This window comes from Perognathus longimembris, chromosome 2, assembly GCF_023159225.1.
Source record: "Perognathus longimembris pacificus isolate PPM17 chromosome 2, ASM2315922v1, whole genome shotgun sequence".
Taxonomy (NCBI): Eukaryota; Metazoa; Chordata; class Mammalia; order Rodentia; family Heteromyidae; genus Perognathus; species Perognathus longimembris.
In genome coordinates, this window is record NC_063162.1 from 144,870,543 (window position 1) to 144,895,652 (window position 25,110).

The 25,110-nt window shown below is 43.8% G+C and overlaps 2 protein-coding genes across 2 annotated transcripts in view; one reads left to right on the forward strand and one right to left on the reverse strand.

Annotated features, from left to right (window-relative positions):
* LOC125345666 (maltase-glucoamylase-like) overlaps window positions 1–25,110 on the forward strand; it is a 148,342-nt gene that overhangs the window by 34,946 nt on the left and 88,286 nt on the right. The window contains exons 24-42 of the mRNA XM_048337719.1: window positions 550–702; window positions 1,221–1,421; window positions 7,652–7,806; window positions 9,109–9,277; window positions 9,549–9,645; window positions 10,440–10,552; window positions 12,281–12,406; window positions 13,408–13,536; window positions 13,777–13,887; window positions 14,174–14,236; window positions 16,779–16,913; window positions 17,372–17,459; window positions 18,491–18,629; window positions 19,887–20,020; window positions 20,144–20,178; window positions 20,271–20,387; window positions 20,758–20,906; window positions 22,445–22,529; window positions 23,350–23,406. Of these exons, the coding sequence (XP_048193676.1) occupies window positions 550–702; window positions 1,221–1,421; window positions 7,652–7,806; window positions 9,109–9,277; window positions 9,549–9,645; window positions 10,440–10,552; window positions 12,281–12,406; window positions 13,408–13,536; window positions 13,777–13,887; window positions 14,174–14,236; window positions 16,779–16,913; window positions 17,372–17,459; window positions 18,491–18,629; window positions 19,887–20,020; window positions 20,144–20,178; window positions 20,271–20,387; window positions 20,758–20,906; window positions 22,445–22,529; window positions 23,350–23,406 (2,256 nt within the window). The remainder of the gene's footprint in view (window positions 1–549; window positions 703–1,220; window positions 1,422–7,651; window positions 7,807–9,108; window positions 9,278–9,548; window positions 9,646–10,439; window positions 10,553–12,280; window positions 12,407–13,407; window positions 13,537–13,776; window positions 13,888–14,173; window positions 14,237–16,778; window positions 16,914–17,371; window positions 17,460–18,490; window positions 18,630–19,886; window positions 20,021–20,143; window positions 20,179–20,270; window positions 20,388–20,757; window positions 20,907–22,444; window positions 22,530–23,349; window positions 23,407–25,110) is intronic.
* On the reverse strand, window positions 4,797–6,386 carry LOC125342397 (suppressor of cytokine signaling 5-like). Its single transcript, XM_048334525.1, has one exon. It carries the CDS (start codon window positions 6,384–6,386, stop codon window positions 4,797–4,799), a length of 1,590 nt encoding a protein of 529 aa, XP_048190482.1.

Genomic DNA, 25,110 nt, shown 5'->3' on the forward strand with positions numbered 1-25,110 from the left:
AAAAGCAGAAAAAAAAGAGGGAGAGAGTTCAGAGAAGCAACCAGAAGCAGTGATTAAAACATATATTATTTGACATTATTCTTTTCACAGTGCAGTTAACAAGGTCTTGATCGAGTACTGAGTCTACATTGTTGTCAGTGAACTGTCACTGAAGTTTTTTGTTTGTTTGCCAGTCCTGGGCCTTGGGCCTTGGACTCAGGGCCTGAGCACTGTCCCTGGCCTCTTTTTGCTTAAGGCTAGCGCTCTGCCACTTGAGCCACAGCGCCACTTCTGGCCATTTTCTATATATGTGGTGCTGGGGAATTGAACCCAGGGCTTCATGTATTCGAGGCAAGCACTCTTGCCACTAGGTCATATCCCCAGCCCTGTCACTATAGTTTTTTACAACTCTTTCTGTAATGTTTAGGAATATGTTTCTTAAATCACTGAGAGTCTGGTCTCACTTTAAAGATTCAGGACTCGAGCTCAGATCTGTCTGACCAACACTACCCAGTTCATGGGAGGCCTGTATCCTGGACATGTTCCCATGCGACCTCTCCATTCTTCCAGGTGGCTGTGATCACAGGAATCCATCTGGTCCTGGGAGAAGCATACACGGTGCAGTGGGACATTGACATAAGTGACCAGGAGAAAATAGACTGTTATCCCGATGAGCATGGAGCTTCTGAGGCCAACTGTACAGCCCGAGGCTGCGTGTGGGAGGTAACTGCATTGAGGATGTGAACCTTCCCTAACAGCCCTGCCCCTCACCCATAATGCATGACAGACCCCAGTCCCTTAGCATCCATTACAGTCCACGCGAAGCAAGGGCTCCCCAAGATGCCTCATCCAGATATAAAGACAGGCAGAGAAAAGGGTAGGAGACTGTAAACAAATATCTTTTTTTTTTTTTTTGCCAGTCCTGGGCCTTGGACTCAGGGCCTGAGCACTGTCCTTGGCTTCTCTTTGCTCAAGGCTAGCACTCTACCACTTGAGCCACAGCACCACTTCTGGCTGTTTTCTATATATGTGGTGCTGGGGAATTGAACCCAGGGCTTCATGTACAAGTCAAGCACTCTTGCCACTAGGCCATATTCCCAGCCCTAAACAAGTACCTTCTTGATAGAGAAATTTAAATTCTTGCCGCTATCCAATGGAATGTTGTAATGCCTTGTCTAACCCTTGCTATTTGGTAACTGCAGGCCCACATGCTAATGCACAGTATTGATTTTGCTCCTCAGGCATCCATTACCCCTGGGGTCCCATACTGCTACTTTGTGAATGATCTGTATTCAGTCAGCAATGTGCAGTATACCTCACAGGGGGTCACAGCTGACATCTCCTTGAAGTCTTCTCGTAATATCAATGCCTTCCCCTCCACACCTGTGACCCCTCTGCGCCTGCTCGTGAACTTCCACAAGAATGAAATGCTGCAGTTCAAGGTAAACACAAGACATGGTCAGGTACCAATAGTTCAATTACTCTTTGCTAATGAAGATTACAGAACCAAACATATTTTTCCTTTGTAGAGTTCCATTTTTCTTTTTTGGTCTAAGAAATATACATTTACTTATGAGTCTTGATATGTTTAGAGCAACCTGTTTCTGAAGTCTTTTACTGTGAGGAAAATGCTGACGAATTGTTTTGACTAAATGACTGTAGTACAGATAAAACCAAGTAATCTTTAGGAGCAGATAATAAATTTTATTGGCTTAGGAATACTCTTTAGATAGAGTAAGGTTCTCAATGATCTTAAATCAGATGTCTGAATCTTGTCATCATAAACATGTATATATGTTTAAGTGTCATATGTGCACATAAATGTACACATTATTTATGTATACATATAATTGAAAGAGAAGTAGAAGGGAGGGACAGTGAGAGTTGGAGAAAGAGGGACAGAGGTGCATAAGTGTGTGTAAAAGATTAAGAATGAGTATGCGAATCAAAGCAATCCTTCCTTGAGCTAATTATTTCACTATGAAGACTTGCCATACCTTCTAATGAATTTCTTGGTTTGTAGTAAAATGCACTTCAAAAGGACCATAAAGACACAAATTTAGTTGACAGACTACAATGGATCCAGAACAAGTCACAGTAAATATAGACTTATGTGCACTTTCATGCTGGTGATTTTCTTTTTATTTTTTATTTTTTTATTTTTTATTTTTTGGCCAGTCCTGGGCCTTGGACTCAGGGCCTGAGCACTGTCCCTGGCTTCTTCCCGCTCAAGGCTAGCACTCTGCCACTTGAGCCACAGCGCCGCTTCTGGCCGTTTTCTGTATATGTGGTGCTGGGGAATCGAACCTAGGGCCTCGTGTATCTGAGGCAGGCACTCTTGCCACTAGGCTATATCCCCAGCCCGGTGATTTTCTTTTTAAACCATAAGCCACATAAGCCACATTATTATATACAACTGAAACACGACTTTTAGCACAGTGTATGTATGCTAACATAAACTCAGTTGCATATTCAAAACAATTTGCTTTAACATATGAAAGTTCTGAAAAACATAAAAGCATCAATACATTCTATAAAACTGCAGTTAGAACGTCAGTTTGCTATAAGCATATAAAAACATCAAGTGCTTTCTTGAGTTTCAAGTTACCTCTTTACGACACCATCTTGTTTGCATATATAGTCCTTCAATAATCAGTAGGGATTTTCTTTTTCCTTAAGAGGTTTATTTTCCAGGCACATTACAAGCTCAAGAAAACAGACCCAACAATTATGTAATATAATTATGTCAAACAACTTAATTGCACATAAAGTTTTAAAGTAGGTTTGGGTGAAGTTCTCAAACACTTTGGTAGATGTTCTTCAGGGACTGCTATTAGAAGAAGCAGAAATTCTAAGTCCCTTTAATTCCCATTTTGTATTAAAATGGATGAGTCTTTGGTTAAAGTTCTACATTTTGGGCATCTATTATCAATTAAAATGGTCCCCAAACCAATAAATAGTGCTGATGTAGTACTAGTTCACAAGACTTCATTCACTTAACCTGTTTATGATGCAGTTGTATACTATAAATACTCATTTACTAAAATAACTTTACTGACAGTTTCAATCTTTCAGTTAGAGGCAGAGAAATCAATAGGTTTTTTATTTCTCTGAATTTTGTTGTTACCTAAATGTGTATGATAATTTCAGTAACTACAGATTAGGTTTAGAAAGATGTAGAGCATTAGAGTTAGCTTATTCTGTAAGTCAATATTAGACTGTACATGAATCTGTATTAACTAGAGAATAGGTTGTCAAGTAATGTTCATTTAAAAAACCCAAACCATTCCATGTATAAGAGTAAACTATTGCAAATGTATAAAACAGCAGATATAAAGGACACCAAACATACTTTATTAGCACAAAGAAGCAGCCATAACAAGGCACAGCAAGCAGAAACATATATTAGCAGTCAAAGGATTACTGTTGCATACAAATATAGCTTTTCTTTTTTGTAGCCTTGGCAATAGCCATAGGGATATAAAATAACCTTCTGTAGCAGCTGGTGGGGAAACTAAGAAGCACTCACCAGCAGCACAGAACACGTTAATAACAAGACAAGAATGGATTTGGCTTCTGTAGTGCAAAGTGTCTAGGACAGAACTAAAGAGTCAGTTCAATACTAAGAAGCAAACACTAGAACTTGGTAATACTTCCCAAAGCACTCACTCAAACTGTATTATATCCTATTCTGAATGACAAAAAGGTGCTAAGTAAAGTTATTTACAAATACAATGGTTGTATAGTACCTTTAAATCTGCAATTTAGGTTTCAGATTTTCCATTAAGAATGAACTGCACTGAAGTTCTACAAATTATACTTAAGCAATTCAGCTATGAGTGCTTACAACAAAGAGATAAATACTGCCATCCAAATCATTAAATATAGTTTAACAAATCTCAACAGCAACAACCATTGTAGTTAGTTACTATTGTCTGACTTTGTATGGGCATCTTTTAGTCTCATTTTCTTCATAGTTTACAACCTTGTTATGGACATAGGAAAAGACCCAACCTTAATGAAACAACATTTAGATTTCATACACACACACACACACACACACATACACACACACACACACACACACACACACACACACACACACACTTGCAGCAGCTATCTCAAATGCCTAAAGTTGAAGCCTTATTAAAAAGTCAATCGCAAGGACCTTTAAATAAAATTTGACTATTATCTTTCTAATCTGAAATTTTAAGAACTATTTAGAAAACCTGGTCTACTTAACAGTACCTTTTGCAGAAGAGAAAAGGAAACTATAATCGACATCCACACTTAAGTGAACTGCACTATGCCCTTGTGGCCAGAAAATTGCATTTGTTTTTTTCTTAAAAGGGAGGCAGCCTACTTATTTATTTGTTTGCTTGTTTTTGGACTTTCAAAGCTGGATTTATGGTAACTACAAACATCACTGCTTTGGAAGGTTATAGAAAAATTCTTAGAAAAAAATAAGTTAAAACATTAGTCACACTGCTGAAATACTCATCCAATAAATAATTTGTTCTCCGGTAAGAAATAGAACTCTTCATAGCAAATGCCCCAGAGTTGCCTCATTCAGTTATTACAGCCACTAAAAAGCAAACTGCTAGCTAAACCGACAAATGTTTTTGTAGCCTCACTGAAGACTAGCTTTATCCTGCTGTTGCAACAGGGACCACTATCAGTGTCATTGCAGATGGTCGCTGACAGAGGCCACTCACTAAGCTGACGTCCTGTGTGAAAATCCTAGCACTGACACTGTGCTTCCAATAGGTATCCTGTCTAATGCACATAAAAGCAGACCTAGCTAATGCCTTTTGGGGTCAGAAGAGTTTACTTGCCTTGATTGGCTCTTGTTCTAACCAGCGAACTCTAACCTTTTGCTTATAATGATACTGTTTTAGGAACTTCTGTAACTTGGATGGCAGAGGGAGCCTAGCAATTCCATCATAGGTGGTGCACCTGCAGATTACTGCACGGCAGATATACTGCAGGCTGAAAGGAAAAGTCCTATTTAGTTGTATAGTAAGCAATGGTTCAAAAAACATGCAAGAACTGGGATCCTTGTAATGTTCTAGAAGTCCTGTTACAGTGGAGGAGTGAAACACACATGGGTCGTGGGCATCAAAACTGAAGTTGTGATTCCACTGTTCAATTCTGGCATGCAGGGATCTGTTGTAGCGGCGGAAGCTCACAGAGAAGAGGTAGTCCTTTTGTGCTGAGTCCCTGAGCAAAAACGTGCCTTCAGGTTTTCCTTCAAGAAGTGCTTCTGCTTGATAATGGTCCATCACCCCCCAGTAACAGGGATTCCCCGTGATCTGAAGCAGATCTGGCACAAGGCAGTGTATGTAATCAATCTGTGTATGGACTTTCCATGCACCATATCTGCGAATGTGGACATGCCTGTCTCGAGACACCTGGTGTTGCTTCAGCCTCCAGGACTGCAAACACAAGGTGGTTGTGTCCCCTTTTGAGTGCCGGTTACCTTGTGGAACTGCAGCACTGCCCCCACTTATTTCTCTCATTCCAGGAGCTAACTTTGGTCCCAGTTTGTATAATGGCTTAACCTGGGCAGTAGCTTCAAATTTATGTGTTTGTGCTTTGGGAGGGGGGTCCACCCCTTCTTCAATACTAAGCCGTCTTTTCTCTCGAAGTCTGTCTTCTTCATCTTCTATAGAAACCGACGATGGATCAAGTGTATCAAGTGACGTTGAATGTGGGCTCACAGGAGCTGTATTCTGTTTATTCAAATGGCATTTTGGGGCTAAATCTGAGTCAGCTGGAACAGGACCTTTCTCCAGCATTGATTCAGAAAGTTGTGTTTCGCTTTGGTTGGAGGAGAGAGGCTTTGAGTGCTTTCTGTAAGCCCTCCTTGGGAAGCACAGGCCTACGGTGTCCTGCAACCTCTGCCTCAGCGAGCGGCTGCCAGGGGCTCTGCTGGAAACGCTGTCCATATCCTGCGCAGAGCTGACTCCACAGGGCCGCTCTCGCCTCTCAAGTCCACTTGGACTTCTACCAGTTTTATCAGGATCCAATGAACTTTGGGTCTTTGTGGAACAGGAATGCTTTTTCTTCCCACCCCAGGGGGCACGCCCAGAGTAGGAATCTCTCCGAGCGTGCCTTGTTCCTGGGGCAACACCTGAGTCACTGTCCTTCTCAATGCTGATTTTAACCGTTGGAGGGATTTCTGCAGCACAGTTTTGGTTTTTCCTTTTAGAATTCTTCGAGGGGCTTACTCCCAGTTGTAAGGCCCTATTTTCTCGTGAGGGGCTGCTCTGCTGCTGAGGAGCTGAGTCTCCCAGACATGTGTTGGAGTTCATGTCCATGCTTTCGCCGCGGCTCCCTCCCTCATGACCCAGAAGATTCTGACACCTGTACCTTAAGTTATGCCACATTCCCCCCACTTTATCCATCGATTACAAAACCAGCATCTCCTGTCCAGTTGTACGCTCAGTTAAGACATCTTAAAACTTCTATGGAATATGGGCTTCAAAGTTGCCAGGGCCTTTTTTTTTTCCCAACCAGAAAAGCAATTCTTCAGAAACGTCCCAAGAGCCGACTCTGTGTCAGCTCTCACCAGGCGCGGCGCAGTGCTCACGGGCTCGTGATGCGGGCTTGCCTTCCTCTTCCCCGCCTGCCCATCCCAGCCCGAGGGCCGGTGCTGCCTTGCCCCGGGGTGCGGAGGTGCGGGCCAGAGGCAGCCAGCACCGGGCGCAGGCACCGGGGCGAGGAGGAGAGGCGGCCGCGGAGGCGCGGTGGGGCGGCGGGGTTAGGCAGACAGTTGGGCGATCGCGGGGACACTCACCGGCTGGCCGGGGCGCGCGAGGCGCGAGGCGGCCTGAGCAGGGGCACCTGCGTGGCGGGTGGCAACGACCCGGTGCAGTCAGGAGGGGGATGGAGAGTGGGGGCGGGGGGCGTGGCGGGTAGTGCGCCTCCAGAGTTCCATTTTTCAATAGACTAGATCATAGTCTCAATCTAAACATGGTGAGAAATCCTTGAAAGACCAGTCAGAATTTCTTATTGTCTGGGTCTTGAGATGATGATCACCGTGGCTACTACAGACATGTTATAATAATAAGAAATGGAGAGGTAAGGGAAGAGACTACTAGGCTGGCTGGATGAGGAATTGAGCTGGTACTAGGTCCAAGAAAGGAGAGAGAGAGAAAAAAAAGATAATAAAAAAAACAAAAAAAAAACCGAGAGGATAGACACCAAGACCCAGCAATGGAGGCTGTAACCCATGAGGGAGAACACAGGTTCAAGAATAATTACATGTGTGTAACTGGTATCATCTGCTGACATTATCTGAAGGGAGGCAACAGAAATGGTTTGGGTTAAACAATATTAGAAGATGAATTTAGTTTTTGACACTGAACTCGAAGTATAGGAGATAGCCACCAGTGTTCGTTCGGTGGCTTCTTTGCTTCTATAATTTATCACATGTAAGAACAAGGCTAGACTGGCTATCTTACAGTGGTTTCTCCATTAAAATGTGATATGGTGCTTTTTTTCCTTTCTTGGCACTTTTGATCCATCAGAGAGACTAGCACATACTAAATGTAAATAATAGTTTTAGTATTATAAACAAATCTTGTTTTCTGTAATCGCTGTCTGGATAGCAAAACAACAGATTGTATACATCCTCCCCACTCACCTAAATCCATTAATCTTGGTCTAGATTTATGATCCCAACCACACGCGGTATGAAGTCCCAATCCCTCTGAACATCCCCAGCGCTCCCAGCAGCTCTCCTGAGGCCCGACTCTATGATGTTCGCATAAAGGAGAACCCATTTGGGATAGAAATTCGCCGGAAGAGCACCGGCACTGTCATGTGAGTGGCCTGGTTGGATTGGGGACTGGAGGTTATGAGAACATCCTAGCCAGGCGCGCTGTGGTTGGAGATGCTCTGTCTGAGAGATTCCCACAGTGTATTTCAGATCCAAGATAAGTGGTTCCATTAAGGTCTGTTCTTATGGCAATCTTTGCTCCCTCAGACAACTACTGAGGCAGCTATTTGTCCCTGGGAATTTCTCCAGCAATTGTTTATGGCATGCCTTCTGGGTATTAGGTGCTGTTCAAGCTACTGTGATTATATACAACATGGTATTCCCATTGATGAATGAAAGGTTAGTTTACAGTATAATTTGGAAGCTGAAATGGAGAAAACTGTACAGCAGTTCCAGTTCAGATTTATCAAGAGACTACAGATGTTATCACTTTTGTTATTATGGTCTGGATAATTCTCTCCAGGCCAAAAGGCCTGGCTTTGGCTCTAAATGCTCATTCTCATTAATATAAAATCTTATAGTATAGGAAGGTTTGGAAATTGAAGAAATTTATAATTTTGACCAAATTCAGAAATTTTACTCTGTCTTGGCATTGGTTGTAGTAATGTCACAAGTTACAGAAAATATCACAAAATATCCACACATGATACTAATATAGGAAGCCTTCCTTCTGCTCTTAGGGCACCTGGGACTTGCCCTTCCATCACACATGGAATTTTCTGGGCTCAAGCCACATGAGGATGAGAAACTTATAACATAGGACCGGGACAAGGAAAAGAGAACACCAACTTGAGGCTCTGGGGAGAGGAAAGAATATTTGTGGTAGAATAGCAAGTACACAGGCCATGACAGGAAGAATGCTCACCTACCAAGGAATACCAAGCATTCCCCTGTGGTGTGTGAGGAGAAGGTGGGACACAACTGGTGTGTTAGGTGGTCTCCAGACCAGGAAGAGCTGTGAAGGCCTCTTCTCTATGACACATGAATGGAGACCGTAAATAGGGGATGTGAAGATGGGAGGTGTGTGTACAGTCAATGGCCCATCCAGAGTAAGAGCAGGAGACAGGTGTGTTGGTGTGTCGGCAGTGGAGGAGGATGAGGTGTGATTGGAGTTTGTATTGGGGAGGAGGCAGTGATAGAGGGAACAGGAAGAATGAGCAGTGACCGCTGGGCTGACAGCAAGGGTCTCCATTTGTGTTTTGTCTAAATGGACTTTGTGCTTTGTTGCACAAGAGTGTGTTCTGAGTGGTTGGGGAGCACACAGGTGCAGCTGTGCTAGAGAGATCAGCTGCTTGCAGCCCCAGGAGAGCTGACTTCTCTGTCTCCCCTGTCCTCTCCCCCGGCAGCTGGGACTCTCAGGTCCTGGGCTTCACCTTCAATGACATGTTCATCCGCATCTCCACCCGCCTTCCCTCCGACTACATCTATGGCTTCGGGGAAACCGAGCACACGGCCTTCCGGAGAGACTTGAACTGGCACACGTGGGGCATGTTTTCCAGAGACGAACCCCCGGGGGTAAGGGCAGAGTACAAGGAGGGTCTGAGGTCACTTTTCTGCACCCCCACTGCATGGCTCTGAACTCCCCCTGCGGGCCTCTGTGCTCCATCTTCCCTGACTGGAATGAGGGGTCACAATCTGCTTCTGCCCTACAGACCATTCCTGGGGCTCCCTTGTGTTCATGTAGTTGGATTCCTTGCAGGAGAATGTAGGCCCTGAGTGTTTGGTGACTTTCCTTCTCTGAGGCCATGTGTTCTAACTCTCCCCACTTCTTCCCTATGATGCTCAGTTCAAGAAGAATTCCTATGGCGTGCACCCCTACTACATGGGCCTAGAGGAGGATGGCAGTGCCCACGGAGTCCTCCTGCTCAACAGCAATGCCATGGGTAAGTGGCGGCCTGTGCCCCCTCTGTCTTTGTTTTAATCATTCTTGAGGTACATTAAGATGTCTGTGACACAGCTGCTCATGTACGAACGTTGTGGCAGGGCTTTATTTCCTTTCTTCTGTTTATTTCATCCTATCTATACGTGATTCAAAGATTAATGCAGCCATAATAGTTTCACCTCTTAAGGGATAAGAAAACCAAGCTGAGTTCTATCATCCTCTGGGGTATAGAGCTTACATTGAGCCATCAAAATGTGAACAAAAGTTTTCTAGAAAATGGTTGAACAATGCAGATGCTAAAATAGCTTTGTCAGTGGACGTGTCCTAAGTTTAACAATTTGCAATGTTTAAGTATGGCGCTATTCTTTAAGAAACTGGGTCAAGTCTTCATGCACACTATCATACAAGTTTTATGAGTCCTAAACTATTATTTTAGTCTTAAAAAATTTTTTTTTGGTACTCAGGATTGAACCCAGGACGTTGCACTTGCTAGGCAAGCACTTTGCCACTGAGCCACCTCCCAGCCCATTCGGCTATTATTTTAGTAAGCAGCAATGATAATCTTCATGGAGAAGATTTATAAAACATGATAAGATATTAAAACAAATCAAAACATTCATGGATTGTACCATGTCGACTTCCCCTTAACTTCTTCCACTCTGTGTGAGTTGAGCACAGAAAACCATGTCTTGATGGTGTGCGATGGAGGAGGGAAAAGGCCTAGTATTGAGGGCTGCTTTCTTTCCACGCTGAAGCTTTGCAAGCATCTGGGTTCACATTTCCCTCTCTCTTCAGATGTGACCTTCCTGCCGATGCCGGCCCTGACGTACCGCACCACAGGGGGAGTTCTGGACTTTTATGTGTTCTTGGGGCCCACTCCAGAGCTTGTCACTCAGCAGTACACCGAGGTAGGTGGGGCTTTATTTGTCTTTCAAGTGTCTACTCAGCAATGCTGGTCTCCAAATCCTACATTCATCTCTATAACTCTCACATGACAATGAGAATTATTGGACATTTTCAAAGACAGGTGTATTATAACATAAAGGTCAATACATAAATTCCAATGTTCATCAGATTCATGACATCCATTTATGGCAGGGAAGTAGCATCAGTCATGGTAGTGGTAGTAGAAGTGATTGTAAGGGTGGTGATAGTGTTGTTGTTGGTGGTGTGCTGGTGCTGATTGTGCTGGTGATGATGGTGATTGTGGTGATGGGGATAATGGTCATTATGGTTTTAATGGTTGTGATAACAGCAGTGAGAGTGGCGATGGTGACATAGGTGACAAAGATAGGATGATGATGGCACTAATTGTGTTGACAGGTGTAATAGTAATGGCACTGATTGTGGGTGTGGTGATAATGAAGGTGGTGATTACAATGGCATTGATACTGGTGATGATGTTGGTACCAATAGTTTCACGAGTATTGATGATGGTTATCTCTGTTTTTTTTTTTTAACGATGGTGTGGTGAGAGTTAAGGTGGTGGCAACGTTGTTGACTGTTAAGTTGTGAGGGGTGAGGGTGATAGATGTGGAAGTAGTAGTGGTAATGACAGTTGCTGAGGTAGAGGCAAATCAGTAACTGTGGGTGGTGGGTTGTGGCATGTCGGGGTCTTTGGCCCCCAGAGCTCTCCTGACCTGTGGGAGAGATGGGGAAGCACACCCTGAGCAGGGCGGGCCAAGAAAGGAGAAGGGTCAATGGACCACCCACACCCAGCCCCCCCTCACCAGAGGACAATCAGAGGCGTCCGGGAGAATGTCTTGTGCAAGTTCGCTTTATTGAAATAAGCTCCGCTCTTAAATAGGTCAGAGAGCAGCAGGAAGGGGAGGGGTGTACATGCACCTATCTAGGGACTATGAAGGGAGGCCTGAGCTGTCTGTCAAGGGTGGAGGGCCGAGGGACCAATCCTAAGAGGCGGCCTAATTCTATGTAACAGCCCACAGGACCGCCTCTGGGTTCATCACCAGGCGCCATCTTAGCCACACGTGGTCCCAAGGCTGGGAGGCAGGGCCAGCTAGAACCACCTTTCTGGGTTCCAGTGTAACAGCCACACATGGTTCCAGGTCTGGGAAACAGGCGGGGCTAGCTAGTTGCCTCTTTCTGATGTAACATGCCCTGGCATGTCCCACAGTGGCAGAAATAAATTTGGAAGAATTATTGCATTTGTTAGTGCATGTCAGAGTACTTCAAGCATAGTAATGCATTCAGACCTCATAGAAACACCGTGAGACAGATGCTGAGAGTATCTTCAGTGTACAGGGGAAGACGCAAGCTGAGATTACTTAAGTGTGCTCAAAGTTACACAGCTAGCAAGCTGTGGAGTGTGTGTGTGTGTGCTAACCCACATATTTTGACCTAAATTCTCAGCTTCTCACCAGTAAATGAGACTCCACCTAAGAATGAAGAGAAAAGAAGATAGTTCCCCAGAATTCCCAAAGAATGAACTGCAGTCTCCTAGGAGGTTTTCCACAAGGTGTTCCGGTAGTTCATCTCCGATCTCCATCTGTGGATTGAATTTGTTGGATTTGTAGCTTGGAACGCTGGAACATTATTCTTCTTACTTCACAGATAACGTCAGTGTGGCTTCTTGTTTCAAGAACTAGCATTTGCCAGCATTTGATGTCTGTTTCCAGGTGATTGGCCGGCCCGTGATGGTGCCTTACTGGTCCCTGGGGTTCCAGCTGTGTCGCTATGGCTATGAGAACGATGCTGAGATCTCCAGCTTGTATGATGAGATGGTGGCTGCCCAGATCCCCTACGTATGTACAAGCCATGGCGCGCGCCGTGCTCCGTATTCTCATAGGGGATTCTGCTTCTTCTGAGTCTCAGTTTGGTTGTTATAGTGTTGTGAGGGTCCATAAGCACAAAAAGTGTTTTTTAAATGATGTCACCATCCCAGAGATCCATGTAGGCTGGTGCCTCTTCTAAGCACTGGGAGAGCAAAGATCCACAGTGAGCAGACTGAGCTGGTTGTAGGTATTGCTATGTAGTATAATAGATCCCAATGTTTCATCTATGTAACTTGAAGATATTTAGTGAATAAAACTGTGTTCCCATAAAAAATTCCTCCAGCAGATTTTTGCTTATTTAAAATGACCCCAGATTCTCTTAGCCCATTATATGTTTAGGGAGGTCAGCAGGTCAGCATCTGTGGGCACTGTGGGATCAGATCTGCTCCCTTTATGTTTATGTTTATTTCATTCCAGTTTTTTTTTTCATCCAGCTGCTTGCAATAGTAACCAAATCGCACACAGCCACCCTACACATATCCTTTGGAGCTAGGGAACTGTGTCTGATCACCACCAAGTTAGGACTACATGTGTTTGCATTTCTGTGCTTTGTAGTAGACTTTGTGTCTATCTGGTGGTAGGGCTGGGGAGGGGACCGTTCTTTTCTCTTAACATGAACCATGGAAGCCAAGGGCAGCTGTATGGTGGAGGTAACCAGACTTATTCCTTATGTTACCTGTTTACAAAGCACTTTCTCAATTAGTGATTTTTATTAATCCTCCCAATATCCCCACCAACTAAGCCTTATATTCCTATTTTTTTCCTGACCTAGATACTTTTCTTTATAGTTTTGTGAGTGAAAAGTTGAACAAATATGTATCTTTCCCCCATATCCATAACTGAGAAAGAACTGAGCAGGGAGTTGAGTCAGAAGTCATGTGAAGTGGGGCATGGGCGGTGGAGAGTCACTCTCCTGGGAACCTGGCCTCATCCCCAGCTACCACTCAGTCGTCTCCTGTGTCCTCTCCCAGGATGTGCAGTACTCGGACATCGACTACATGGAGCGGCAGCTGGACTTCACCCTCAGCTCCAAGTTCACTGGGCTTCCCGCCCTGATCGATCGCATGAAGGCGGATGGCATGCGGGTCATCCTCATTCTGGTCAGTCCTCATGGGGCTTGGTGCAGTGTTTTGGAATGATGACCAGGCAGTGGTGGAGAATGCCTGCCTTGGCTTTCTTGACATGGTGTAAGATGGGAAATTGAAGTGTAGCCAGGATGGTGGGTTTGTCACAATTCACATGGTAGAGTTCAAGTGGAAGCCAGGGACCGCTCACTGGAAAAGCTTCCCTGTTTCCTGACTTTGGTCATTGTCTAGTAATTTATTATGCTTTGGTTTTAGGACCCAGCCATTTCTGGCAATGAGACAGAGCCGTATCCGGCCTTCACTCGTGGTGTGGAGGATGATGTCTTCATCAAGTTTCCCAATGATGGAGGAATTGTTTGGGGCAAGGTACAGGGGTAAACCACTCACCCTTCACCTGGGGTGGTGACACAGTTGATACGTGGGTTCGTGTTGATTTTTGTCTTTTCTCATGTGGAATCTGAACATCGGTAATTTCCATGTTTCAAACAATTTTTGTTCATATATTTAAGGGCTTTGTGGCATCCACTTTGTTTTAGATCAGCCCTACTTAATAAATCATGGATATTGTACTCTAAGGAGCACAGTTTTTGGTTTCATAGGTCTGTATGAGAAAATATCTGCTGCATTGATAAGGAACATTTTCTCTACTTAGGTGTGGCCTGATTTTCCTGACATTGTGGTTAACAGCTCTCTGGACTGGGACAGCCAAGTGGAGGTAGGGTTTTTTTTTTGTTGTTGTTGTTTTGCTTTGTTTTGTTTTAGTTATGGGGCTTGAACTCAAGGCTTGGGTGCTGTTGCTCAGTTCTTTTTCTCAAGGCTAACTATCACTTTGAGCCACAGCCCTACTTCCTATTTTTGGGAGTGGTTAATTGGAGATAAATGTCTCACAAGACTTTTCTGCCTTGGCTGACTTCGAACAACGAACCACTCTGTGTGTGTATGTGTGTGTGTGTGTGTGTGTGTATGTGTGTGTGTGTGTGCATGCGTGTGCATGTGTTTTGAGTGGTCATGGTTACAAAGAAGGGAAGGCCATGCCTAAAATGCCTGACATGGAAGGGTGAGGGAAATCATGTAGGAAATGTGTCTTGTAAGTCTGTGTGCTGATGCCTCTACATGCAGTGATAATGCTTTGCTTACAATTGAGATATAGGTATTTTGGTCCTGGGGGTAAGGACCAAGGGACTTTAATTACTCGTCCATGGTATCAGCAATACCACAGTGCTTTCAAATCCAGGGCTGCTAGATGTCAAAGGCCATTGATTTTGCACTGTTTGATAGCTCCAAGAAGTCTTACCTTTTTTTCTTTGCCAGTCTTGGGGCTTGAACTCAGGGCCTGAGCACTGTCCCTGGCTTCTTTGTGCTCAAGGCTAACACTCTACGACTTGAGCCACAGCACCACCTCTGGCTTTTTCTATATATGTGGTGCTGAGGAATGGAACCCAGGGCTTGTATATGAGGCGAGCACTCTACCACTAGGCTATATTCCCAGCCCCCTCCAAGAAGTCTTATCTTTTCTCTAAATAAGTGCAACTCTTGTGGTTGTCTTTGACACCATTATAGAAGTGTCCAATCTGGTTTAGCTACTGTTTTTTTAAAAAATCTATACCTCTTAAATTTTTGACAGATATCTCCATCTTCGTAATTATATTCTGCCCCCTACTTTCAATTAGTCTTAACGTTTTATATTAAGAAATTTGCCTTTAATGGATCCAGGTAGCCTAAGATATTAGATCTCATTTTCCCACAACATGACTAAGTATTGGCTGCATGAAAAAAATATATGGTTCCTAGAGGGTCAGAACACCTTAGGCCTCATTGTTTGGCTCAGACAAGGACCCAATGACCTGACAGTAGCCTGCTTTATTTATTATCACATGTTCTCCTGGGAATTCTTTGGGAGAGCAAGGACCTTGCCTGACCCTTAGCCCTTCTTCAGCAATTATTTTTAAACAGGATTTCTATTGGAGAATATGTTGTTTTCGATATCTTGAAAGCAAAACTGGGAAATTAAACAAAAGCTTGTTTCCCAGGATACTTGTCAAGGTCTGCAGGGTGAAAGAGCTGCCTTCCAGACAGCAGGTTGGTGTTTTTTTGTAGAAGAGCTACAGTTTTCCCAGACCAAGTGTTCTCGCTGGTGCAGTATCAGCCCTCACCACAAGTCTCCTTTAGATTGCTCATTCTTATCACTCAGTGATTTGCACAGAGAAAGGTATTTATTGAGCTACATCAAAGACCATCATATTCTATATGAAGAACCATGGAAGAGTAGAAAGAATTTTGCATATTTGTTTTTATGTAATGGTATGAATGCACAACTGGACCTTCACTACTTACTATTAGCAATTTGACTGAGTATATAATCAATATTTATTCCCATTTAATTGTTAGTTGTCAGGTTCAGCCTAGAAGAGATATGAAGATAAATCATAAGAATATATGCCAATTACTGGTAGCCTAATCCAATAGCCATTCAGTTGAGAATTGATGTTTAGAGTCAGGTGTAGCAGACTTCACAGTCTTCAGTCATCTAGCAAATAACTGGAAAAGGAGACATGGCTGAAGCATGAGTAAAAAAAGCTGAGGAAGAGCTCAAGGCCCTGAGTTTAAGTTTAGTTCAAGTACACCCCTCCCCCCCATATATACACACACACACTCATACACACATACATGCATACAAAAAGAATATAAATAATTTAAGTAATTATTTCCAAAAATCTTTTTGTGTAGTGAAGAAGTGAGACCTTGGATCACTTTCATGCTAAAATACAGACACTAAAATACAGATACTGCTTTTATTATTTGAGGGAAAATGAGAAGAGAAACTTTCCTCCTTAGATACAACTGGAATTTTGGAAGGATTCAGAAATAGAGACAACTGAGGCCCATAGAGAAAAAACATAGCACGAACTACACCATTATCCAACCTCCAGTTGTGTAGTGGGAATGTCAGCTAGATGATACAAGTTCGTTGTACAGCACGTCTGATGTCTGACCCTGAAAGATGCAGTCTCTCTCCTGCTTCTTCTTTGTCTTTGTGAAGTCCTTAGGAAGTGGCAGGACAATTAAGGGTCAGGCTTGAAGCCCAGGAAAGTAAGACTCAGTGCACATGTTTTACCATTCAAACATAAGCATGGGAAAGAAGAGTCTTCCTCAGTGCCGTATGAGTATTTGCATGAGTTAAGATTTTTTTTAGTACTCTCCTCTTTTCTCTCTGGTGTACTGGTCTGAGACAAATGAATTGTGTTTTGTTTTCATAGCAATACAGAGCCTATGTGGCCTTCCCAGACTTTTTCCGGAACTCCACTGCCCTATGGTGGAAGAGGGAAATGAAAGAGCTCTACTCCAATCCACAGAGCCCAGAGAAGAGCCTGAAGTTTGATGGCATGTGGATTGTAAGTGTGCGAGTGCTTGGCTGTGTACACGTGGATGCACGCTATGTGAACCTTCACTTGTGGTGGCATAGGGATCATTTCTGTTAAGACACTAAGTCATATGACTTTAGTTAAGAAACTTAAATATTCCTCCATTGAAACGTTGGGTATCTCAGACTGTACATTTTCCCACCAGCAGTATGCCTGTTCAATATCCTCCATACATTGTGCCAGGCCTGAAATCGGTGCTGTGTCCTTAGAACTTTGCTTGGCCTTCAAGAGAGTATTTTATAACTCTCCAAGCAGTCATCTTGTAGATCTCACTTGCTATTTCCTGCTAATTGTCGCCTTAGTATGGTCACCCTCCCTGGGCAGCATCGACAGGAATTATGGAACGGTGAATAATTTATCCACTGCTCTATAATCTCTGACTTGACACCATGTTCTTGTCTTGACAATAACATGTCTGACATATCTAGGATATGAATGAACCTTCGAGTTTCGTGAACGGGGCAGTTCCATCTGGCTGCAGGGACACGACTCTGAACCATCCTCCCTACATTCCACGTAAGGACCCGGGGCCTCCTTAATCCACTAAGATATGGCTAGAGGGAAGGTAACTTCCGGAACTCAGCAGCCCGGAGCACCGAAGGCTGATCCTTGTGGTGGTGGGGTTTACGCAGAGCCAAAGACATTAGCACATCACGCATTTTCAACCCTGGGAAGTGGGCAGTTGAGGAGACAATTTCTGAAAATTAGCCTGAAATTTCTTAGTGGTTTAATATTGCCAAAGTATTTTCATAGCTAGATTTCTTAATTCTTCAGGCTTATAATAACTAACAGGAACGCCATTTAACACCAATCAGAATGATGATGCTCAGTGACTATGGAATTGACATATATGTGCTCACTGGGCTTACCGCCATCAAAAGTTCTTTTTTTATTTTTTGTCAGTCACAGGGCTTGAACTCAGTGAGGCTTTTCACTCAAGGTCAGCACTCTGTCACTTTGAGCCATTGTACCACTTCTGATTTTCTGCTGGTTAATTGAGAGAAGAGTCTAACGGATTTTCCTGCCTGGGCTACCGTTGAACTGTGATCCTCAGATTTCAGGCTCTTGAGTAGCTAGGATTATCCCCATGAGCCATTAGAGCCCAGTATAAGTCCTTTTTTTGTTGTTGTTGTTTGCTTGTTTTTTTGAAGCACTGTGAACTTCCATAGATTTTATTTTATTTCCAAATAATTATTTCCACATCATTATCTGAAAGAGACAAACAACTCTGTTTACTTTGTACAATTATTATAAGACTTAAATGAAATAATTTATGTATGAAAGGCTCAGATCAGGGCCTTCTTGAGAGTAAACGCTTGAACATTCTGGGTGGTTACTGGCATCTTTCTCTTGTTGGGCTGGTATGGAAAGCATGTGCAGACTCCGCAGCAGCTCAGACAAGCATCGTGCTCTTGTGAGCCTAGGTGAGGCCTTGTGGGCCATTCAGAAGTCAGCCTTAAGATCCAGAGTTTATCCCTCAAAGAGAGGCAGGCCAGGGACTAGGTCTGTCAGGACTGTTGATTCACATTCTTCAATTTTCTCTTCAGATTTGGCAGGCAGGGACAGAGGCCTGAGCAGCAAGACCCTGTGCATGGAGAGCGAGCAGATCCTTCCAGATGGCTCCCGGGTGCGGCACTACGATGTCCACAGCCTGTATGGCTGGTCCCAGACCAGACCCACCTACGAGTGAGTCCTGTCTTCCTCTCTACCCGACACCCCCAGGTGCTCAGCAATGCACTTAGAAGAATTTAGTTCTATCAGTGAAGTCATTTCTGTTCATTCCATAAGCACCCTGAGGTTCATGGGATTATTTTTGGAACAATGGAGTGAAGGCATGGTCCAAACAGACACATGCATAGTGACACTAGAAATTATGATGTTTTTATTTGCATTATTATTTTTACCTGTGGATATTCATTAATGTCATTACATTCATGTAGAGGTTCCTGATGGCCTGGCCAACTCTTTATTATTCTAGTAGTCAATTGTCTCTACTGGGATTTTTCCCCATCTTGTTTGCTAGTCAATTATTCCTTTGAGGTAGTGCAGTCCTACTTCATGAGCTCATTGAATAAGAAAAATAATAAAAGCTACCATATGGACAACCTGAAAAGTAAATTTATCTTGTTCTATGACTATGACTGGTGGAATGCCTAGGAGGTCCTTGGGGGTGAGCAGAGGGACCTCTACTGAAGACTCACATAAGAAAGAAATACTCCTCCACAGAAACAAATTTACAGACCTGTCAGGCTTGATTAAGGAGGTTCATGACAAAGCTAGAAAAGTACATATTTAAGTGACAGTGTGCAGGTATGGAAAAGACATGGTGTTCTAACTTCAGTGAGTCATGTATATGTTTTGGGTCTATACTGGTTTTATTCAAATTTATATTACAGTCTTTTTTTTATTTAAGTTTTATACTATGGCTACTCACTTACTAATGGCCTTTCATACCAAAAGTCTTTCCTGAGGATCCTGTTGTCAAGTTCTCATCTGATGGTTCTTAGGCAGCGTTATTTTGGTGTGTGTTTTGTTTTCTGTTTTTGTCAGTCCTGGTAGGTAATGGAGATAAGAGTCTCATGGACCTTCCTGCTGGGGCTGACTTTGAACCATGGTCCTCAGATCTTGGAGTAGCTAGGATTACAAGCATGAGCCACTGGACAGGCTGTGTGTTTTCAAACTGGCAAAGACATTCAAACTAGGGAGCACATGGTCATGAACTACCGATTCTACAGGAACAAGTTGGGCATTGTTAGTAACGTGATCTTTTTGAAGTTTAGTACCTTCAGAGGAATCTTTACATCTCTCTGTTGAATGGCTATAATTGGAGAGAAAATAAGGATGTAGAGTTCATAAGAGGAGTGAGGAAAGAGGATGGCAGGGTGCCCTGTGGCCTTTCTGCAGCTGCGCTGACCTCCATTGTCCCCTGCTCCCTCCAACCAGGGCCGTGCAGGAGGCCACAGGGCAGCGAGGCATCGTCATCACCCGCTCCACATTCCCTTCTTCTGGGCGCTGGGCAGGACACTGGCTGGGAGACAACACAGCCGCCTGGGACCAGCTGAGGAAGTCCATCATTGGTGTGTGGCCCTTGCTCCCAGGGGCTGTGCCCCTCCCCCAGGGCAGGGGCTGAGGACCCTTGGTGAGGGAGCAGGAGGAGGGCCTGAGAGCCTGGCCTGACACAGCTGTGCTTCTCCTTGCAGGCATGATGGAGTTCAGCCTCTTTGGCATATCCTATGTAAGTGACCTGGGTCTCCTCTTGGTCCCCACGCAGATGGCCACCTCTGTGAGAAATGTGCAAGAGGCTCGTTTGGTTCTGTCTTGTTTCAGACAGGGGCAGATATCTGTGGGTTCTTCCAAGATGCGGAATATGAGATGTGTGCTCGCTGGATGCAGCTGGGGGCCTTTTACCCTTTCTCCAGGAACCACAACACCATCGGGACCCGGGTAGGGTGTCTTTCCTCCCCTGCCCTGTTTTGTGACACAAGAACCCAGCCACCAGCCCCGGGGTGTGGCTCAGACAGTCTATGTTCTCTGGGGACATGCTCCAAGCCTGGAAGCCCTCACCATAAGGAATCTTAGACCTCTGCATTGATCAGATGATTCCTTCTGTTAGAAGAAACTATCTCTATCATATTCCAAGAAATGTATTGTGGGAAAAATTTTCCATTTTGTAGAGAGAGTTTTGTTATGTTTTAGGCTAGTAGTAATGATCTCTTAAGAAGTGGTTGATAAGAAATGAATTCCAACCATGAATTCCTAAAGTCCCATCAGTCTCCCTCAGTAAGTTCAGCACATTCTTCTGTTTCTCCATTAGAGGCAAGACCCTGTGTCCTGGGATGCAGACTTTGTGAACCTTTCCAGAAGTGTCCTAGAGACCAGATATACCTTGTTGCCGTATCTCTACACCTTGATGCACAAGGCCAGCACGGAGGGCGTGACTGTGGTGCGGCCTCTCCTCCATGAGTGAGTGTCTAGCAGAAATTCTGCTCAGTACTGAACAATGCATGTCTTTCTGTAGGCTGGTGCTTTCTGCAATCTATGTTTCAGATGAGAACATCTCATTTCTTTTCAGGATACTCAATTATATTTTCTTAACAACACATTTTGTTTATAGAGCTAAAATATATGTGTTTTCATGAAAAAATGCAATGGCAATGGGGCAGCACAAGGGTTTGTGCCTGTCCTTCGTGTTATTTGGGTGGCAGAGACCAGTAGCTTGTCCATTTGAGGTCAGTTGAGTAAAAGTTTGCAATACCCCAACTCCACCAATACCAGTTATGATATCAAATAGGCTGGAGGTTAAAGTCAGTAAGATCACAGTTCTAATCAATGTCCTGGGATGGAAATACGACTCAAGCAGAAGAGTGTATGTGTAGCAAACTTAAAACTCTGAGCTGAAGCGATAGTACCCGCCCCCAAATGACGACTATTTTAATTAACTTTAAGTAGTTTGTACAATGGAGGTGCCAGTTTAAAAGGTAGTTGATGGATAGAGTGCACCTTGGTCATTTTTACCCCTTCAACATTCTCACTCCAACCAGTGCCTCTTTTTTTTTTTTTCATTTTGTGGCTTATACAATGAATTCTTGTTTGCATTCTTCCCCCTTCCCAACGTCATCTGTCTACTACCATCTCTATCCTACTAGCCATGTTTTATAATTTCTTCCTCCTTTCCACCCACCCCTCTCATAATGTTGGGGAATCTAGCTGAATATGCAGTGCTTGACATATTTTGTCCCTGGGAGCGATGTGATGTCGCTTGTTGCTTTTGTAAGATGGCACCATTGGCCAGTGCTGTGGTTCCCAAGTTCACAGGGCACGGAAGTTGAAGTGCAACATGAATTCCTCTGCATGAGTGGGGACGGCTTAGAGCAAGGGGCTTGCTTAGAGGTCTGGAGATGAGGTTCAAAGTGGTGGAGCATCTGTCTAATACTCTAAAACGCCCATGTTCCAATCTTAATATTGTAACAGAATTTTTTAATTGAACAAAAAAAATAATTTGTTAAAAAAATTCTGATTTTTAGGCAGAGACCATCCTGAACTTGTCATTAGAAGACAGTGTGATATTGAGCAATAGCCATGGATGAGGGGCGATTTGTTGAGTGTACAAGTTTTGAAACAATGTAGGAAAACGTAATTTCTTTTTTCCCTTGTTTTGTTTTGCAAAGACACCCCTAACTTTTATAAGGCCACGTGTGCTCAGGTGAGGAAAGAGGGCATTTCAGGGGAGATGAGTGGGATGGGCACAGCCTTGCACTGGAAATGTGGACCAACAGTGGAGATATTTTCTAGAGAAAACGTATTTATAGCACCACCAAAGTTTGAGGGTCGTGACCTGTGAGTACTGGAGATTAGCTCTTCCTTATTAAAGTCAGTGATGTGTAAGGGCAGTTCTTGGAGCAGCTGGATTTCTGACTTGGTGTACTTTTGAGTTCTTCTGCAGGGACTTGGGTCATGGTCTTCTGGGGCTCTGGCTGTGACACCTTCCTTTGCTTTTCCAGGTTTGTGTCTGACCGGGAGACCTGGGAGATTGACAATCAGTTCCTGCTGGGCGCCGCCTTCCTGGTCAGCCCTGTCCTGGAGCCTGTGAGTGTAGAGGCTGGGGTGGGTGGAGGCTCCAGCTAGTAGGCTGGGTGGCAAGGGGAGGAGGAGGAGTCCCTGTAAGCAGTGTTCCCCAGAGAGGATTTCTTCTCCCTGCCTCTCTTTTCTCTCCTTCTATGCAGCAGAAATTACCCAGGGGTGTGTGTGGAATCTTTCTTAATGCTGGTTTAACCATTAGAGTCCCAAATCTGACCTCGTATAATTGAGGACTGTCACTTGATTTACAAAGGAAGGGAACATGGTGTGCTGGGAACAATAGTAAATGAATTCTTTTCATGGCAGTGTCCCCATTGCAGCGAAGCTGAAGGCTCCTAGGAGCTCGGCTGTCTGGGCTGGGGGCATGCAGTGCTGCTGGCCAGCCCTCCTTTCCTTTTGTGCTGGGTCTGGCAGGCAGACACAAGCCATTTCTTTGCACACTCTCGGATCAATACATCTTCTGATTATAATGTCCTAATAGTCCATGCGTCACAGTCCTTTTTATCTGGGAAGTTTCCTTCTACTTCAAACCCAACTCTGTGTGTTTGTGTTTTTATAGAGGGGATCAGTTCTTCTGAAAGAAAGTACTGACCTTTTTCCTAAAACCATGTATCCCAAAGGTCTTTATTACAGCACCTTGTGGTGGGTAGGAGATTTCCTATTTGAGAAGGGAGAACAGAAGGAGGATATCCCAACCTTGCTGATCTCAGGAGAGCCAAGGCCTGGGGTTCAATTCCACCACTGCTCTATGGCCCCTTGTCTATATAGATTGCTTAATGTATCCTGAGCAACGGTGCCAAGCCAACCTTGTATCTGTGTTTCATTTCAGAATGCCAGAAATGTGACAGCATATTTCCCTAGAGCCCTCTGGTATGACTTCTACACGGTAAGCTTTGGTAAAATGTATACAGCCTGGGGAGATGGTCTGTTATGCATGTGTGGATATGATGGACCTCAGCCCAAATGCTCCCATTTCCTATTGGAGAGATTCATTTTTTTTTCAAATTTTTATTATCAAACTGATGTACAGAAAGGTTACAGTTTCATACGTTAGACATCGGATACATTTCTTGTACTGTTTGTTACCTCGTCCCTCATACCCCCCCTGCCCCTTTCCCTTTCCCCTCATGAGGTGTTCAGTTCACTTACACCAAACAGCTTTGCAAGTATTGCTTTTGTAGTTGTTTGTCTTTTTTTTACCCTGTGTCTCTCCATATTGGTATTGCCTTTCAATTTCCTAGTTCTAATACCAGTATACATGGTTTCCAATATACTCAGATAAGATTACAGAGATAGTGTAGATACAACCACAGGAAGGTGATACAAGAACATCATCAATAATAGAAGCTACAGATACACATGGGACCTTGAAAGTAGTTACATCTATGATATAACAATCGTTTCCATAACATGGAGTTCGTTTCACTTAGCATCATCTTATGTGATCATAAGGGTATAGCTATTGGGCTCTTGTGATCCTCTGCTGTGACTGCCTAAACCTGTGCTAAGTATTCCCAATAAGGGAGACCATAGAGTCCATGTTTCTTTGGGTCTGGCTCACTTCACTTAGTATAATTTTTTTCCAAGTCCTTCCATTTCCTTACAAATGGGGCAATGTCATTCTTTCTGATAGAGGCATAAAATTCCATTGTGTATATATACCACATTTTCCTGATCCATTCGTTTACTGAGGGGCATCTGGGTTGGTTCTAGATTCTAGCTATGACAAATTGCGCTGTGATGAACATTGTTGTGCTGGTGGCTTTACTGTGATTTTGTTTGTGGTCTTTTGGATAGATACTGAAAAGTGGGGCTGCTGGGTCATAGGGGAGCTCTATGTTTAGCCTTCTGAAGAATCTCCATATTGCTTGCCAGAGTGGCTGAACCAGTTTACATTCCCACCAACAATGAAGTAGGGTTCCCTTTTGGCCACATCCCCTCCAACAATTGTTATTGTTCGTTTTCTTGACATATGATATTCTTACTGGGGTGAGATGGAATCTCAATGTTGTTTTTTTTTTTTTTTCTCAAATTTTTATTTTCAAACTGACGTACAGAGGGGTTACAGTATCATACGTTGGGCATTGGATACATTTCTTGTACTGTTTGTCTCAATGTTGTTTTGATTTGCATTTCTTTTATGGCCAGTGATGTAGAGCACTTTTTCATATGTCTCTTGGCCATTCTCATTTCCTCATCAGAGAAGTCTCCTTTTAAGTCTTTAGACCACTTGATGAGGGGGCTATTGGTTCTTTGCGGTTTTGTTTTGGAGGAAGGTAATTTTTTTAGTTCTGCATATATTTTAGATATGAGGCCTTTGTCCATTGAATGGCCGGTAAAGGTCTTCTCCCAGTCTGTGGGCTTTCTGTTTATCTTGCCAACTATGTCCTTTGCCGTGCAGAAGCTCTGCAGTTTGCTGCAGTCCCATTTGTCCAATCTTTCTTTGATTTGTAGCCTTTCTGGGTCTGTGTTAAGGAAGTTCCATCCTGTGCCAAGGAGCCCAAGTGTTTCTCCTACTCCTTCCTTTAGTGTTTTCAGGGTGTCTGTTTTGATTTTGAGGTCTTTAATCCATTTGGAATTGATTTTGGTG